Below are 18,084 nucleotides of genomic sequence, written 5' to 3' on the forward strand. Positions count from 1 at the left end.
GGCGCCGGGAGTCCGCCGGGGACGCGGGAACCCGGGTCCCGGCCGCGGCGCGGGTGCGGACCCGGGGTGCGGGGTCCCCGGGGCTGTCAAGGCGAAAGGGCGCTGGGAACGGGGCAACGGGAGGACTGGGTCCTTGGCTGGCAGGGGAGGATGCGAGTAGCTTTCTTTGCACAGAGCTTTGTTGAACTAGCTGTTGCTGTGAAACTGCCGGGAGAATCCCATTGCTTTGCCGTGGGGACCACAAAAGTGGTGGTCCTGGGGGGCTCTTTATGATAATAACCAGGTGTCGGCACTCTGCGTGTGACCCAGTTTGAACGTGCCTTCGTAATGGTCTGCTTTCTCCATAAGGGCCCATTTCCCCCTACCGCTTTTACTTGTAGATTCACTTTATTTGATATGCAAAAGAGAAACATCTCCCTCCTTTCTAATGGTTAAGCTGCTGGCTGATTCTATATCTTCATAGCAGAATAAATAAAAAAACTGAAACCAAAGTCGAGCCTGTTGATTGGAGGAGGCTTATCAAAATTTGTATTGCTGGTTTTTTGGAAATGTGTGTTGTCAGCCGATCTGTGCGGTGGTCGTGGTTCCGCTTAATTGCACTGCAATGAGAGGATTCAGTCCCCACCCCGGGCTGTCGGCATCTCTGCAGTTTCCAGAGCTGGCAGGGGCTGTGAGTGCTGCATAGGTAGGTTCTTGGAGAAGGGAGTGGCAAGAATTCGGAATCGCTCTGTTCTGAGATTGGAGGAAACCGCGACGAATATGAGAAGATAGCACCTGCTCATATTCTGAAAGTAACAATACCAAAAATTCAGACACTGGCAACAGCTGGATGTGCATCTTCCTTTTTCCTACGCTGACTGGCAATCTGAGTTCCTGAAAGGAGTTCTGGAAGAAGAGAAGGCGGAATCTGGAACAAGGCTCTCATCCTGGACCAGACCTGGATTTAGGATTTCACTCACTGCCGGGTTTCCTGGTTCACTTCGTTCACTCTTTCAATACTCATGCACATTCTGGGATAAAGAAACTTGTTAGTGATTGCCCAGGCTTGGATTACATCAAAAACATCTGAAAAAAAAAATTTTTTTTTTTTTTTCAGTATTTACAATTTGAACTTTCAAAATAACAAAGTACTGTATTGAGGATTTGAGGTTTTAACCTAATGACTTTGGTAATCCAGAAAGCTGTGCCTGGACAAGATGCGCATATGCTTATCTACAAGAAGAAAGCCGCTCTGCCCCCCGTTTTTTCATATCCTGAAGAAAAGTCTCAAAAGTGCCATCTAACAATTTGCACATTTCATAAGTACACATTTTTTTGATGGCATGTTTCTTACTTCCATAAGCAATATTAAATAATGAACTTTTACTTATGTTGTCAAGTCTTTGCACACTGAGAGGAACAGAATTGTAAAATTATCCCTGCCTCTTGGAAGTTGACAATATCGAATTCTTTAAACCAAAATTATGGAATTCAGGAGAATGGGTTTTAACACCTGTTTTATATTTGCCAACATTTAATTATGACCTGTTTTCTGATGCGAAAATCAAACCTAATATTTTTCATTTTCATCCTCACAATCTGCTGCCTAAGCCTGCACTCTGAATTTGCAAGACCCAGAAGGAATATCGGGAGTCTTGATCTTATATAAATGTTGCCCTAACTCTGCCTTTCTTCCACACTGTTGCTTAAGACTTTATCTGGTTTCATCTTTCTTCTGTGAGCCAGCAACCAAAACTAACTCCTTGGCTGCAATAGTATCCTGATTTTAAAGAACTTAGAAATTCAGGGTCCATCAGTTCCCAGCTGTGAGTGACACAGTCCATTGTGTTTAATTTCAGTTTTTTTAAGCTCATGGCTGTCCCAATTTTTTAGTGAATTGGACTTGTCTTCAGACCATGTTTATTTTTTCTTATGGGTTATTTACTCCTATAATTTATAAAATGCCTTTTAGTGTTTTTTATCAAAATTTAAATAGTAGCAGGCCTAATTCTAATACATGATGCTAACGGCAGCACATGTCTTCTGTGTTGGCCTGTGCTTCTGAGAATCAGCTCCTAATTTTCTCTTCCCTTTCACAACTTTTTATATTTGCTGGTAGTTTTTCAAAGCAGTCACCTATGAGACCATGAGCACTTTTTCATAGTTTAGTAAGTGGCCATTGTTTTCTTTCTCATACTGTATTCAGAACTTTATTCTGTTAGTTGTTCAACTCCGTTTTATGTTAATTTTGGTGTTACCAAAAGGAAGGCCTGGTTATAAACTCAGGTCCTGCCTCTACTTCATATAGAAGTACATTTTGTTGACAGTAGGTGGTGGCCATGTTGATGATGATGAATATTTACGATTTTTTCCCCCATTATTTCTCAAACATTTTTTTGCCAAAATTTACTTGGCATGAGAAACATTTAACTTGAGGTCTCAAGTTGTGATATTTCTTGGCATTATCAGCATATGAAAACTAATGGGATCTATATATTTTTCTAATAAACTCGATATTTCAATGTCAGTGAAATGATATACTCCTTTCAAATGAATGGATATAATTGCAGATGACATTCCCCCTCCCGTTACCCCTTTTGGAGTTAGTGCCACTTGGGTGGAAAGGGGAGGACAGTAATACCTATTTGAGAAAGTTTAATGCTAAACATGAAAAACTGGCTACATTATGTATCTTGCCTCCTTGTATTTTTATGTGAGGCCTCATATCACATCCCCTTCCTATGAAAAAGCCTTTAAGGAAGCAGTTCTCCAGTTTATCTTTAAAATAACTCAGTTCATTGCATTTCTTTTCTTCACTCTAGCGTCTACCTTGACCAAATCTACTCTTAATTCTGCTTCTTAGAGAAGTAAAGAAATGCTTTTTTATGTTTCTTTCTTTAATCTTATTTGTAAGTCATTCTGGGTAACACTTTCTGTTTTCAACTTAGGCATGTCTGTGCGTTGTATTTTATCTGACTTGTGCAATGAAGTCTTTTTGTTTATTTTAACTGTAATTTATGAAAGTTTTCCTTGTTAATTCATCTCTTTCACAAAAGTTACTAATACTTCAGTATTAGCCACACCTATGTGAAGGGATTGGCAATGTCTCGTTGAAGTGTCCTTCAGCATTTCTAGATCCATTATAGTAATGAAGGTAAAATAAAATTTAAGTAAACGACCAGTCTGATCAACTTTTAAGCATTTCGCTAACTAAATGAGAACATATTCAATAATCCTTAAAATTTTAAATGCATGACATTTTAAATTCCCTGCAAAGACTTTTCCTGCAGGAATTGTGATATTGCCTGTCCATATGTATTTTAAGAACTTTACCTTAGAGTATAGTTTATGGCTTGTCATCTTCAAAGTCAAAATGGACATGTCAATTTGAATGCCAAAAAAATAATTTTAACAAATTCAAGACAATACTTAGAACATTTAAATTACAGTCATTCAAATTAGTGAATAATTTCATCACTCGTGGACAAATGATAATTCTTTCACCTAGCCTTTAAGAAAGGCTTGGTAGTGTTGAAAGCTATCATATGGCCAACTAATAAAAGAAGTATACCTGCTTTTGCATTATTGTGACTTTGAGCAAATTCATGTAGCCCAACAAAATGCGTACCAAAAAAAAAATGCTCAAAATATCTTTAATACCCCTATGTTATCATTTCTGTCTAAAGTGCAGTACAATAGATGTTAGCCTGTCACCAATCCAAATGGTAGGATTTTATAGTCTTGAATGTGTGGTGTAATCTGTCTTCCTCTGCATCTTGCTTTATCCATGCATTCTGTGACCATACCTGAACCTCTCACTCTGACTTAATGTCGGTTTTTACCTTCTCAGTGTTGTCAGTCCTGTTGGCATTTCAGAAAGCTCACTAATTTTGAAATATTTTTATGTGTGAGGTATTTTATATACTTCCCCAAACAACAACTTTAAAACATGAATCAAATCAAATTAAGCCAAGTGTACTTCCTGCAGTTTCAACCCCAGTATATTGACAAGTAGAATGAGGAGGTGACAAGACACTCCTTTATTTCTTGCCCTTCCAGTCTGCCCTTGGATCACTACGCATTTCCATCTGGAAGGTTGCTTCTCCACAGTGATTTCGCATTACAGGAGGGTTTTCCTTCTTTGTTTCTCAGACCTGGTCCTGTAGACGGGAAGGAGACTGGACACAGTGACATTCTCAAAGGCCCTGCAGGACCGCCATGGCTTATGATGACTCCGTGAAGAAAGAAGGTATGACCCCTTAATCTGAGAAGCATTTCAAAGGGGGTGTCCTCTTCAGTCCTTGCAGCCCATGGACATAGAGGCCAGGACTGGCCATCACAGCCTGGACTCCCAAGTGATGACTCAGAGCACTGTTAAGCCTCCACGTCATCCCCAGACTGGGCCCATGGAAACGAAAACCAAGACAGGGTTCCAACACGAGAGCCTGAAATATAGTAGTGTATTGGGGTGATCCCCGGCAGCACTCGTGGTCCTTGCCAGCTCCAGTGTGCAGGACTCTGGGGATAGGAATCACATTGGACTCCCACAGAGCAGCACAGCGCCTGAATCCTTATTCTTTTCAGCCTTACCTCTGCAAGTTTGTGTTCGCCTACCAAATCACAACTAAGAAACCATGTCTGAGGATGTACACTGGGCCTTTGCATAGCATAGAACCATTGCTTCTTCAGGTTTGATTTTGCAGCCAAGTCATCAAGAATATTCTTGTCCCCTTTTATTCCCATGGACTTATTAAGATTATTTTAATTTGGAATTGGAGAGACTGTTGCATGACATATGTGATGATTTGGTTGTTACTTACTTTCTCATTGCTTTCCTTTCCTAAATGAACCTGTGCTGCTCAGATTGCTTTGATGGTGATCACAGCTTTGAAGACATAGGACTAGCAGCTGGCCGAAGTCAACGAGAAAAGAAACGTTCTTACAAGGATTTTTTAAGGGAAGAGGAAGAAATCGCTGCTCAGGTCAGGAATTCTTCCAAGAAGAAGTTAAAGGTAAATTCTAAACATTTGAATTAGGAAAGTTTTAAACTATTACATATCATATTTCCTAATATTTGAAGAAAGCAATTTCTTTTAAAAACTCTTAAGTAAAATAAACATCATCCACATCTATTTTTATTATTTTCTGTGTTTTACTTAGTTTTTCAAAGTCAGATCATCAAAAACCAGATTGGTTCCAAACTGCTTTTGCCTCATCATCTTATTCATTGGTCAATTCTTCTTCCTCTTTAATTCCAGGATAGTGAACTTTACTTCTTGGGGACGGACACACACAAGAAGAAGAGGAAGCACTCCTCTGATGATTACTACTATGGAGGTGAGGATGGGAAAGGGCAGCAGGTGGGATAAACACATCACTGGTTCTTGGAATCGGGGTAGGGGAAGGATCCAGATGTTGCTGACTCAGTGGCCTATTTAACAGGACAGTGGTTCTTGTTCTGAGTGCCGATAAACCAGTGTGAAGGAGGAGAGAGGTGGAGGGCTGGTATTTTGGAGGATTCAGCATAGAAGAACAGTCTTCATTTGTGATACACCAGGTACCAGGTTCCTTCTCTCCCCAATCATCCACTTATCTTATGCCCATTGTTATCTAGCATCCTTTTGCCATATGTAGTCCTGGGCCCTCTGGCCTGCACCTGTGGGTTACTTCTCAAGCCAGTACATATCCATTCACAGACCAGCTTTTCTTAGCTGTATTATGCACAGAGCTGACAAAACTAACTCTCTATTAGAATGGGTTTGTCCCGAACACAAACAGTACTCTGTCTGCAGTGTAATCTAAATCATAGCTACAGTTGACCCTTGAACAACGTGGGGGTTAGGGGCTCCGACCCCTGCGCAGTTGAAAATCCGCATATAATTTTCGACTCCCCCAAAACTTAACTACCAGTAGCCTATTGTTCACCGGCAGCCTTATTGATATATAAACAGTAAACGCGTATTTTGTATGCTATACGCATCACGTACTTTATTCTTACAATAAAGTAAGCTAGAGAAAAGACAGTGTTTTTAAGGAAATCATAAGCAAGAGAAAACACATTTATAACATTCATCGAAAAATATCTGCACGTCAGTGGACCTGCACAGTTCAAACCCGTGTTGTTCAAGGGTCACCTGTCCTTGTAACGCCACCGCTGTAGTCCATTCTTCCGGGTATGCTCTCTCTGGTTGCTTGTGAAGACTCAGTGAAGAAAACAACTTTAGTGGTGAGAACTGTCTCCGGGGTCAGAGGCAGAGTCTACCAAGCCTCTTCATCTCTGAATGTCTACCAAGCACATCATCTCTGAATGTCAGGAACCAGTCGAAGGGCCTCCCCTTAAGTTATTCCTGTTAGCTTCTTCTTCGTGTTAGTTGGGTGTTTTTGGTGAGACAGGAAACTTGTTGGAAGTTGCTCTGTCATATGGACACTACTTCTCTTAATTATTTCTAGATATTTCGTCTTTGGAATCGTCACAGAAGAAAAAGAAAAAATCCAGCCCACAATCTGCTGATACCGCTATGGATCTGCTGAAAGCTATCACTTCCCCACTGGCCGCGAGCTCCAAGCCCTCCAGAAAGACAGGGGAAAAGTCTTCTGGTTCTTCAAGCCATTCAGAGAGCAAAAGGGAACACCACAGGAAGAAAGTCAGTGGGAGCAGTGGGGAGTTATCCCTGGAGGATGGTGGTTCCCACAGATCCAAAAAAATGAAACCGCTGTACGTGAACACAGAGACGCTGACCCTCCGTGAGCCTGATGGCTTAAAGATGAAGCTTATTCTCTCACCAAAGGAGAAGGGAAGCAGCTCAGTGGACGAGGAGTCTTTTCAGTATCCCTCTCAGCAAGCGACTGTAAAAAAATCCTCTAAGAAGTCGGCTCGGGATGAGCAAGGTGCTTTACTCCTAGGACACGAGTTGCAGAGCTTTCTGAAAACAGCCCGGAAGAAGCACAAGTCATCCTCAGACCCACGTGCATCTCCTGGCCCCGAAGGTTGTGGGTCTGACGCCTCCCAGTTCCCAGAACCCCACAGTGCTAACCTGGAGCTTTCCGGGCTTGAACCTATCCTAGTAGACTCAGACTCGTCCTCTGGTGGGGAGCTGGAAGCTGGCGAGTTAGTGATAGATGATTCTTACCGGGAAATCAAGAAGAAAAAGAAGTCGAAGAAAAGCAAAAAGAAAAAGGACAAGGAGAAGCATAAAGAGAAACGCCACTCCAAGTCCAAGAGAAGTTCAGGACTTTCTGCGGCAGCAGTGGGAGAGGTCACAGTGACACCTGGCCCGCCTCCCAGCATCCCCTACACTGGAACAGCCGCCCCTCCCCCACCACTTCCTGGCCTCCACACCGAGGGGCATAGTGAGAAAAAAAAGAAAAAGGAGGAGAAGGACAAAGAGAGAGAGAGGGGAGAAAAGGTAAAACATTTTTTAAAGTGTGGTTGGGGGTAAGAGATGAAACAGGTTTTTCTTGATAGTAGTGAGCAGATTTGGAATTAAGCAGCTAAGGCAAACCACTGGAAGTGTAGCAAACCAACTCTCTTAGAATGATACCAGGTATAAAATACTACCAATGACCAGGTCTGTCTGCTATAAAAATAGGAGCAATCATAATTATTCATGGGTTTCCTTAACAGAGTTGTCCCATTGTGCCAAGCACAGGTTTAGAAATACTGTGGCTTATTCTGGCTGGTATTTAGAATTCATAGAATGAGCCAACCCCGTTTCTTTCACTCTGAGCAGCTCGGTTTCTTTCACTGCCTGCCTGGGGCAGTTGAGAGATATGAAAGGTATTTTATGAGTTCATTTTGAAAAATGAGTTTTCAAAATTAGAAGAATAATGACCAAGTTAACAGAATAAGCTACCGGCTTTCCACTAACTGGTGTTGGCTACATTCTTGCATTTTTAGTGTCCAGTGGGTGTTCTTTCACCATCTGAGAGCTTGCTGTTTGCCAAGCCCAATGCTGCAGTAATTGCTAAGAGGGCAAAGATGAGCAGGACTTCGTTTTTGACCTTAGCAAATGCACTGTTGAGATAGGAATGATAAATCAGCCACCCTGGTTTGCTTTTTCTTCGCAACTTGAGAAATCTCTAGCAGTTGTACTTTTGGGCATGATGACTATGTCATTAAAGGTTTCGTTTTTTAAAAAATGTTTTTCCCCTGTTATCAAAGTAATATATCATTTTTGTAGAAATTTAGTAATTCAGAATAGTAGAAAAAAGTCAGTCATAGTTTTGCCACCAAAGGACAACCATTTTCTTCCTTTGTTTATACTTCTGCAAAATGAAATGTTGGATGAAATCTGAAAGAAAAGCTACTAAGAAAGAGAAAATCAAATATGTTAAGAATTTGAGAATGACAATTTCATTTCAGTCTGTAATCTAGGTGCAAGTTATTTTCCCCACTTCAAAAGGTGCCTTTTAAGAAAGTATATATGTCTCAGAAAGAAAAAACAGAACTATACCTTCTGAGCCAAGAATCAAAGTGAGCTTAAAGAACCAGATAGTCACATACTAAGTCAGGCTTTGTTCATTTGTTTATTTGAAAATTTCTTCATGAAATAGCATATATTTTGTGTAAGATTCTATTTGTCCTAGGAATTTCCATTTTAGTGATATATGATAATGTCATCAACTAATCTTACAGCTGAGTGGGGGAAGGAAGGGTAGTCAAAGACAGCTTAAAGAAGAAATAGGATTTCAGTAGAAGTAAATGCATGGAGGCAGAGAGATGTTTAGGAAGTAGCATTGCAAAACAAATGAACTCTAGTCCTGTGTTTGTAACTGCCTGATAAATCTACCTGGATGCCTTGGGTACCTCAGACTTCTAACCTGCATCTCTTCTTCCATCTCTTTCTGTTTTCCCCGTGTCCTACCAGTCAACCCACACACAAACATATATGTATGTTGCTTTTCTCAACACTTTATTATGAAATTTTTGGAACAAAAAATTGAAAGAATTGTAGTGAACTATATGCCATGCACTGAAATTCTGCAGTTGATATTTTGCTGTTTGCTTTATCATACATCTTTCCATCCATGAATCCATCTTGTCTTTGTTAATGTTAAGTTCAAAGTAAGTTGTAGATATCATTCACGTCACCCCTAAATACTTCGGCTTGCATATCGTTAACTTAAGCCCACATTATTTTCAGAGCTTTTTTACATAATACTTATATACAATAAAATGCACAAATGTTAAGTATACCATTTGATGAGTTTTGATACATGCACACACCTGTGTGACCAAGCCTCCATCAACAAAGGGACTTTACCACCATCACACAGAGCGCTCTCTTACCCCTTCCCAATTCCCGCCCCCCGAGACAACCACTGTTATGATTTTTTTCATCTTGAGGTTCACCTTTTTTATGTTTCATGTTTACATTTCCCTCTTACCTGGCCTCCTCTATTTCCACCCAAGTGTTAAGCCTGATATTCCTGCTCCTCCTCAACAACTTTCACACCACTATCTTGAGCCTCATCCCTCCCTGTACTTAATGCAATAAATGGCCTCCTTTCCATTTCTTCATGCAGTTAATCTTACACATCGATACCAGAATAATCTTAAGTACCACTTTGATGACAGTCCTCTGTTCAGCATCCTCAGCGGACCCTTACTGCCTTTATGTTAGACTGAAAGCGCCGAGAGCACCAGGATCCTGTGTCTTGCTCTCCACTGCATCCCTGGTACCTAACCCGCAGTCTCGCCTGTGGTAGATAGGCAGTAGATACTTGCTGAATATCAAAGTCCAAACCCTTGGCCAAACGTTTATAATTATCAGTGACTTAGGCCTAAACCTCCCTTTTCAACTTTACCTCTTACTAGTCTGCTTTATATACACTATGTGGAGACGAAACTTGTTTCCCATACATTCTTACCTCCATTCCTTTGTTCATTTTTTTCAGTGACCTTCTTCCCCTCCTCCATATATTGATGCTATGCCTTCCTTTCAAGACCTAACCAAATGCCACCTGCAGTCAGAATTAACTTCTGTACTCCCATCACACTTTGCTGTCTCTCTTTCGTTGCACTTATTTTCTTCCTAATGTTGAAGTTACCTTTGTACATGTTCCATTTCCCCTATTAAAGACTATAAGCTCCTTACAGGTGTTTTAACTCCTTGGGAACTATTTTAGTCACCTTAATAGTGCCTTCAACTCTTCAGTGTCCTTGGTACGCATCTTGTGATATATGTCAAATGAATGACTATATGGACAAAAACGTATCGAAAAAGCATGTCGGGAGCAAATTGTAGAGAATTTTAAATGCCAAAAGAAAAGATTTGGCAGTGGGCACTTTGGGCTTGTGAGCACGGTTTAGACGTGCTCTAAAATATAACAAAAAAAAAACAGAGTCGTACCGGGGGTTTAGACTGGGGAGAGACTTGAGACAGACCACCCAGGAGGTTTTTATAGTCCAAAGTCACTAATAAAAGCCTTAGAAATGAGATTGAAGAGACAGAATCAGGGGGCACTCTGAAGGAAAAGCTGACAAGATCCGGCAACTGGGCTTGGATCTGGGAAGTCAGAGACATAAGTATAATGATGTCCCCTAAGGTTTTGAACCCGGGTGCCTTGGAAAATAAAATTATAGTTTCCTCAAGGGTAGAGACTATTTACCCTAGCAGTTGCTAGTGAAAAATGAATTCTAGTTTATGGCAAAAAAAAAAAAAAACTTATTATGAATCAGTATTTGATCACGGCTGTTCAAACCTGAAGTAGTCATATTCTGAACATAGTCATTCATTTATCCATTAAATATGTAAGGACACATGCTGTGTTTCTCAAACCTGACCTATGCCTAAAAATTTCCTGTGGAGCTTTAAAAATATATCCTTTCTTGGGTTTTGTTTCAGTATAAAAGAGAAGTACCTAAAAGTTCGCCTAGAGGTTAAAAGTTCGCCTAGAATGCTTCAGGAGTAGTGTCCCTCCGCCTGTAGTGAGCCGAGACCAGAGAGCCACTGGAGATGCTCACGGCCTCTGTGCACCCTGTCTACCTTAGATTCTATGACCAGGACCGTAAGAAAAAGAAGCAAAAAGAATAGCTAGTTTGGGAGAACAAGATAAGTTAGGTTTAGATTTTAAGATAGAAGCATCAAGAGAGTCAACATATCTAAGCAGTTAAGAGAGCGAGCTGTGGAGCCAGACCCCTTGGCTTCAAACCCTGGCTCCACCACGTACAAGCTATGTGATGTTGGACAAGTCGCATAACTTCTCTGTACGCTGGGAGTGATAATAGACCTGCCTAATGGGGTTCTTAAGGATTAAATGAGGTATTACACGTAAAAGTGTTTAGGGCTTCCGTGTGGCAAGGCCTGGGTGCCACAGCAAACTCAGAGGGGCACCACTAGATATTTTAAATAAATTTTCAAAAGAAACTCAAAGTAGTTCAGTTTCAGCATTTTATCACGTTATATTCCTTTCAGTAACGCCATTTCTTTTCAAAGCTGGGTTTTCCGTGATTGGTATGATCAAAAGCAAGTACCACGTGAAAAGCCACATAGGCACCGTGAACCAGCAAAGTGTGGGAACTTCGGCTTTGCACAATGCTCAGCACATTAGTGAGCATTCAGTAACTTTAGTTGTTATAATCATCATCTCGGGAGAATTTCCAGAGAGCAATAGAAATGCAAGACCTAGAATTTAGAAGAACAGTTCATGTGCAATAAATGAAATGTGTGAGTGGGTGAGAGGGAATGGAGCCCAGCGCAGAATCCTGGAGCATACCCACATGAGGGCACTGGAGGAGGCAGCAGGGGCAGTTGTGTCGAAGGAAAGCCAGAGTGGGGTCGGTGTCGCAGAAGCGAGGGCACAGACGGTTTCGAGAATGGATTGGGCTCATGCCAGAGAGGACAGGAGTTCAAGTGTAGTGGGGAAGGATGGGAGCCAGTTGAGCAGAGTTCATGGAAGAGTGAGAAGCACAGGTAGCAGGGGTGGAACTCTCACTGGAGAATTTTGACTGATACAAAGAAGGGAAATGGGTCTGTCTCCCTGGTGAAAGGTACCATTTTCAGTGGAGTTTTGTTCAGGGTGTGTTTTTGTTTGCTTGCTTGTTTGTTTGCTTGCTTGTTGTTGAACCCTGTTTTCTGAGGAGGAGCAGATTGGTCACATGTTGATATCCTGATGATTTCCACTTAAAGACCATCCCTTTGGAGTGGAACTTTTTGTGTATTTTGGAGGAGCAGGATAGGTGACATTTCAAAGATGCCTTCTGGTTTTACTAAATCAGTAAAAGCCCATCCACTGCCTCTTAAAATAATGTCTCTGATGTTGCCACTTCAAAGGCCCTTCTGAATGAACTTGACTGAAATCCCTAAATCTGATCTGGCTAAAGGAGATGGTGCCAGAGAAGTAAAGTTTTTGCACCAAAGGAAACTAAGGCTGTCGAGGTGGCCCAGCACCTGGCACACTCAGGCATTGTTGCCAATCTCTTAATAAGATGGGTTCTGAACTATAACTAGACTTGTGATGGTATACTCTATAAATCCTTTCTCTGCTAAGCCTAAGCTAATAGCTACCATCTCCTGAGTGCCTGCCGTGTGCCGGGCTCTCCTAGGCATCTCACATGCACAGTGGTTGTGACTGTTATTAGCCCCATCTGACAGAGGAAGAGGCTGAGAGCAGAAGACATGGAGCAGGAATTTGAATACTGGTTTCTTTAACCCCAAACCTGTACTGTTCCGCCACCACCATGTGCCTTTCTAAAGCTTTAAGAGATGGCTACCCAGTGGCATAATATGCCTCTGGCAAAGCTAAAAGTAGGTTCTAGGTCAGAAGAAACCAAAATAGTGTGATGCTGTCTGAAACTAGTCCTGTTGAGACGTATAGATGTTTTTAAATTAAAGAGGCAGAGTATAATGAAGTGGCTGAAAGCGTGGACTCTTAATTGAGCAGACTTGGTTCTTAGTCTAGGCTGCTACTTACTAGCTTTGTTCTCTTGAGATTGCTTCCTCTCTTCTCTCATTTGTAAGATGGGCTTATTTGGTTTAAATTAGGTGATACGTGTAACAACACACTTAGCACAGAGCATGGCTTAGTGAATAGCTGTTACAATTACTGTTGCTTTCATCCTAAATTCTTCAAAGGCACAAAATACACTTGAAAACATCTTTTAAAAAATTTTTTTAACCACTCATTTCATGTTAGACTAGGGAAGAAAACTCTGCTTTTATGGTTTTGTTTTGCTTTTTACTATGACACCCACCTTTTCGGAAGCAAACTCGGCAGTGATCTCACCTATTTGGAAAATAGTGAACCAGAAAGAGAACAGGCTCTCTAAGGAACAGAAGCAGGTATTGCAAAGCGAGTTCCTACAGCTGCTTGGACAGGTTCATGGGTGCTGGGGGAAGGAGCCGGGCTCTCCAGCCTGTTCTCTCAGACTAGCCAACCTGTACTCAGCCTACTTCACCTGCAAGGGGGTTGTGAAGGTCAGATGAGGTAATACAAATAAATGCACGCTCTGGCCTTTTTACACAGGATTCTGACACTCTTATTCATTCAGTGCATATTCTACACTCACATTGCCCCAGGCACTGGGCCAAATGCTGCGAATACAAAGATGAGTAAGGCAGTGTCTGCTCTCACAGAGCTCTGGGTGTAGAAACAGAGGTTGGAAAGTATTCGGTACATTGACTCTCATCAGAGACGTGTGCTGAGGGAGCACAGGGAGAGCCTGGGAGTGTCAGAGAAGGTTTCCTGGGGGAGGTGTCATCTGAAGCGAATCTTGAGGCCAGATAGGAATTAAGGAAGAGGGTGGTAGAACTGAGTAAAAATTAGTAAATTACAATAATAATAGCTATATTTATAGAGGTTTCACCCTGTAGAGTGTTCTACTTATACTAAGTTTTTTATGATATATCAGTGAATCTGCACAAGAACCTAATGATGTGTACATATTACCTCCATTTCACAGAAGTAAGCTCAAAGAAGTGAAATTACCTTCCCTAAGACACCTGTTTAGTGGCAGAAGAGGAATTCGAACCCAGGTTTTTATGATTGCAGGACCCATGCTCATGCAGCTTCCACTATACAGGGTTTATATTCGTTGGTGTATTAGAGATAGAAGAAGTATAGAATATATTTTAGAAAGATTTCCATTCAGAATGGCTAAAATAAAAGCTTTGGCGCGAAAACTTTACTTCTCTGGCACCATCTCCTTTAGCCAGATCAGATTTAGGGATTTCAGTCAAGTTCATTCAGAAAAACATCAGATGGTTGTAATAGTTATGAGTATGGGCCCCAGGCCAGACTGTCTGAGTTCAGATGCTGGCCCTGCCACTCCCTAAATGTATGACTGTAGTTCTCAGTTTCCTCATCTTTAAAATGGCAGTGGTGATGGCACTTAGAGTTGTTAGGAGGTTTAAATGAGTTCCTACAGGTAAAGCTTTTATAACAGTGTCTCCTCGCAGTATTAGTATCAGTGAAGAAGTGGGGTTCCAGTCATCAGAAAAAAGCCAAGTCGTATTTTTAAGATTCAAGGTTATGTTTTGCCTTAACCCCCATATGTGTTATCCTTTAAAACAGGTTGTTAAACTGGAGTTATGGATGGACTTGAAGAGGGTTTTCATCAAATTCTCAGAGTCCTGTGACCTCAAAGAGTTAAGCAGAGCTGCTTTATAAAGAGCATTAACAAGTTGTTCTTTGAAAGGTCTTGTTATTGTGACAGATGTCATCGAACATTTAAAAGGATGTTCTGGTTATAAAGTTACAACATTCTGAGAGTCATTTAGTAAGTGGACTCAAGGCATGTGCTACTAATAAAACAGTATCCAAGCTTTCAAAATGTTAGCATTTTATTAAAGGCGAGTCCATGTTATTCCAGATGCAGCCACTGTGATTCACTTGCAGAACTGTATGTTTTCTTGCACAAGAAAGTCTAGAGTGGAAATACTGGCCTTGCATTTGAATCACGTGGAAATGTTTTATATGTATATAGATCACCCATTGTTTGTGTATTTCTAACTACTAAATGTCTGCCCTGGAAAAATTTTAACCCCTTAAGTTTGAATTTTGAACTTTAGGTCCACAGACTGAAGTTGCATCTTGCACAATGGTTAGGTTCTAAGGTCAGCACAGAAGGTGAAAACTGTTAGTTTCTCTTGAGAATCCCTTAGGAAGGCTCCACAATGGAAGCCAGCAGATTCTGAGTCCAGTAGAAGGTCAGCCTGATGCAGCTAGATTTTTCCCTCTTCAGCACCAGATGAAATCATTGGTGTATGTGCAGGAGCCATAATTTTTTAATTATCTTGAATACTGTTAGCTCCAGACAGAATCACACTTGATTGGTAGTGAGTTGCACACACTGAGAGAGACCAAGAACTATCTGGGGAAAGATCTATGCTCTATGTCACACTTTTCTTCAAGGAACAGGTTCTTAGAGTGGAATCACCCAGACTAATCATGTATGTATTAATAAATGAACGGCAAAGTACTTTGATAGGTTACTTTTTTGTTACCTTTGAAATCTTTCCTTTTTAGTCTCTGCTTTTTCTTTGCTATTGAAATACTTTTAATATCACACATAAGAAGAGCCATCCACTTCTCATGTACTTTATTCACGATCAAATAGTATATAGTATTAGTTGAAGCCGGGAAAAGATGGGAGGCCTTTAAACTTTAAAGTTCATGTGTTTTCCACTATTTTGTGCTGCGTGACTGCCTTAGAATAAGATTTGGGCTTTGAGCAGATCCTCTTTAACTACTTACTATACCCAGTACAAGTACTCAATAAATACTAGTTTATTTTCAAGAGGAATCCTTTCTTCAGTATGTGGACTTGGATCTAATATTTTGGCCAGGAGTTCTAATGAGTTGTGTCAAGTTACCTTTAATTTTATATTACAACTGTAGATAGCCTTGGAGAATAGGGAGCAGTAACCTTTTATAGTATTATATCATGTTTGAGAAAACATTGTTACAACCCTTGCAAGTTTTATAGTATAACCAAATGAGCTCTGAATCTTCTCAAGCACATATCCTTTCTACTGTTCTCAATATTTAGTAGTGAGATTGAGTCTACAGTTGAGAAAGATTTGGCTATGTATAGACTTCTACAAATTATTCTTTCATCTTGTATTCTAAATGTCAGACCTTTTGATAACTCATTTTTAAAGATTAGGTTGTTTTTTTTTTTTTAGTTTAAAATTTTCGAAGCTAAATTTGTAACATGCCACAATTTTTATCTCCAAAGAAGTACCATCTCATGCAAAGCATTTACTGTGGAAGGAATTATATGAGTGTTTCCATTGAAACACTCATGAACAACATGAGTGTTCTCAAAATGGTTTTAGAATTCCTTTTAGAATTAAAGTCAGAGCCATCCCACAAGCTTTTTAATTGCCATCAGTCCCAGCCAGTCTTTGGTAGTTATTTTATGAGAACAATATTAGGTACTGAGTCAGGTGAACAGAGTGTCTGATCAGGCTTAGTTTAAAACAAGATACAACTCCACAGAGTCGTGAGACAGGACCGATTGTGTTGTTCGGTAGTCTGTTTTTGGTCATAAAATCTCACCTTTAAGGCAAACAAAAGTTCCCAGTAACTTTTAAAGCACCAAACATTCGTGTCATTTTAATAACTGCAAGATCAGAAAGGACTATCTTGGGAGGACTGATCTTATTTCGATACTCAAAGATGAGGTTTAAAGGAAAACCATACTGAAAACATCTAGTTTATTAGATAAAGATTATAAAGGGATAATCCCTTCTTTTTAAATAGTTTTCTCCCCACCCCAATAAAGAAGCAACATATTTTTTTTTCTTTGGCCCCATCATGCAGAGCCTGGAAGTCAGGCGACCTAGGCTGTAGTCATTCTGGCGTTATCACTAACATAGTTGTGGGACCCAGGCAAGTCACTATTTTCTGGGTTTCCTTTTTCTCATCCTCAAAATGAGAGGTTTTGACAGATGCCATCTAATGTATCTTTTCAGGTAGGAACCCCTAACTTTTTTCCATCAGTCTATGGATAGTTGTAAATGGAATGTATAATAGGATATAATCTTTGTTTTAAGTATCCCTCATTGAACTGGCTCTCTCTTAAAAACCATGCTTTACTCTTGGAATTGTCATGATATAGTGAAGAATAAACATGCTTCCAGTAGTACAAAGCAGTTTGTTGAAGCAAAAGAGGTTCATTCATCTTACATTTACTACCAAAGACTTGTCTTTAGTTATTTATTTACCTCTCATCTTGCACCACAAGAATGTGAACAATAAAATAATTATAAACTACAAGTGACAGTGAAAACAAGATTGGGGAAATTATAAGATTAGAACTCAAAACCAGAGGAACAAAAGAAACATAGATTTGGCTCTTGGTTTTCAAAGTTTAAAGGGAAATTACGTGGTTGTTACTTTCAAACATGAGAAAAGTGACATCCCAAGAGAAGTAAAGCATTTTCTTAGCACTTAGTTCTGAAAGAATATGTAAAATGGGATTTTATATAAGAATAATAAAGGGCTTTTCAAATAATTATCACGCAGCTGCAACAATCTGAAACATCTAAAACTAAGTTAGCATGTATTTTTTACCTTCTAGAAGTAAAACTGATAGTCATCTCTGAGTGATAAGTAACATGGATTAAAAATTAATTTTCCTGTTTAGGAAAGCTGGTTAGTAGTTTAGAATTCTTTTATGACAAAGTGTAGATATCTTTCCTATTTTGTGACCAAGATTCAGGGTTACTCGACTTTGGTTCTAATTAAGTCTTACCCTGTTCTATTTTTATGTGGCACTAGCCAAAAAAGAAGAACATGTCAGCCTACCAGGTGTTCTGTAAAGAGTATCGTGTAACCATTGTGGCTGACCATCCAGGTATAGGTAAGAACATTTCTGATCTTTAGTTTTTTACTTTCCATTTGTATCTCTGAAGCAGTGCAATTAATTCAGTCGGTCAGCAGGCAGCTTCTTCCCATAGTATTAAAAGAATATAGAACTCATTTTTTTTCTCAGTTCTGCAAGTCACTCACCCCAGCCATAAGAGATAAGCTTTTCACTTATATCTCTTAAACTGATCGAATGGGAAACGGAGTAAAATTGAATGTTGTGAGGCACAGTACATAAATATGCAGTTTACTTCTAGAACTCTACAGTTGGCCTTTTCATTAAACTGCCCT

General features: G+C 40.1%; 1 protein-coding gene across 1 annotated transcript in view; it reads left to right on the plus strand.

The window, feature by feature from the left end:
• Nucleotides 1-18,084, plus strand: part of HMGXB4 (HMG-box containing 4) — a 31,006-nt gene that overhangs the window by 4,493 nt on the left and 8,429 nt on the right. The window contains exons 2-6 of the mRNA XM_011354432.2: nucleotides 4,132-4,228; nucleotides 4,843-4,991; nucleotides 5,238-5,316; nucleotides 6,430-7,385; nucleotides 17,707-17,810. Coding sequence (XP_011352734.1) covers nucleotides 4,198-4,228; nucleotides 4,843-4,991; nucleotides 5,238-5,316; nucleotides 6,430-7,385; nucleotides 17,707-17,810 — 1,319 coding nt within the window. The 5' untranslated portion in view covers nucleotides 4,132-4,197. The remainder of the gene's footprint in view (nucleotides 1-4,131; nucleotides 4,229-4,842; nucleotides 4,992-5,237; nucleotides 5,317-6,429; nucleotides 7,386-17,706; nucleotides 17,811-18,084) is intronic.

Source organism: Pteropus vampyrus, unplaced genomic scaffold, assembly GCF_000151845.1.
Source record: "Pteropus vampyrus isolate Shadow unplaced genomic scaffold, Pvam_2.0 Scaffold16, whole genome shotgun sequence".
Classification (NCBI taxonomy): domain Eukaryota; kingdom Metazoa; phylum Chordata; class Mammalia; order Chiroptera; family Pteropodidae; genus Pteropus; species Pteropus vampyrus.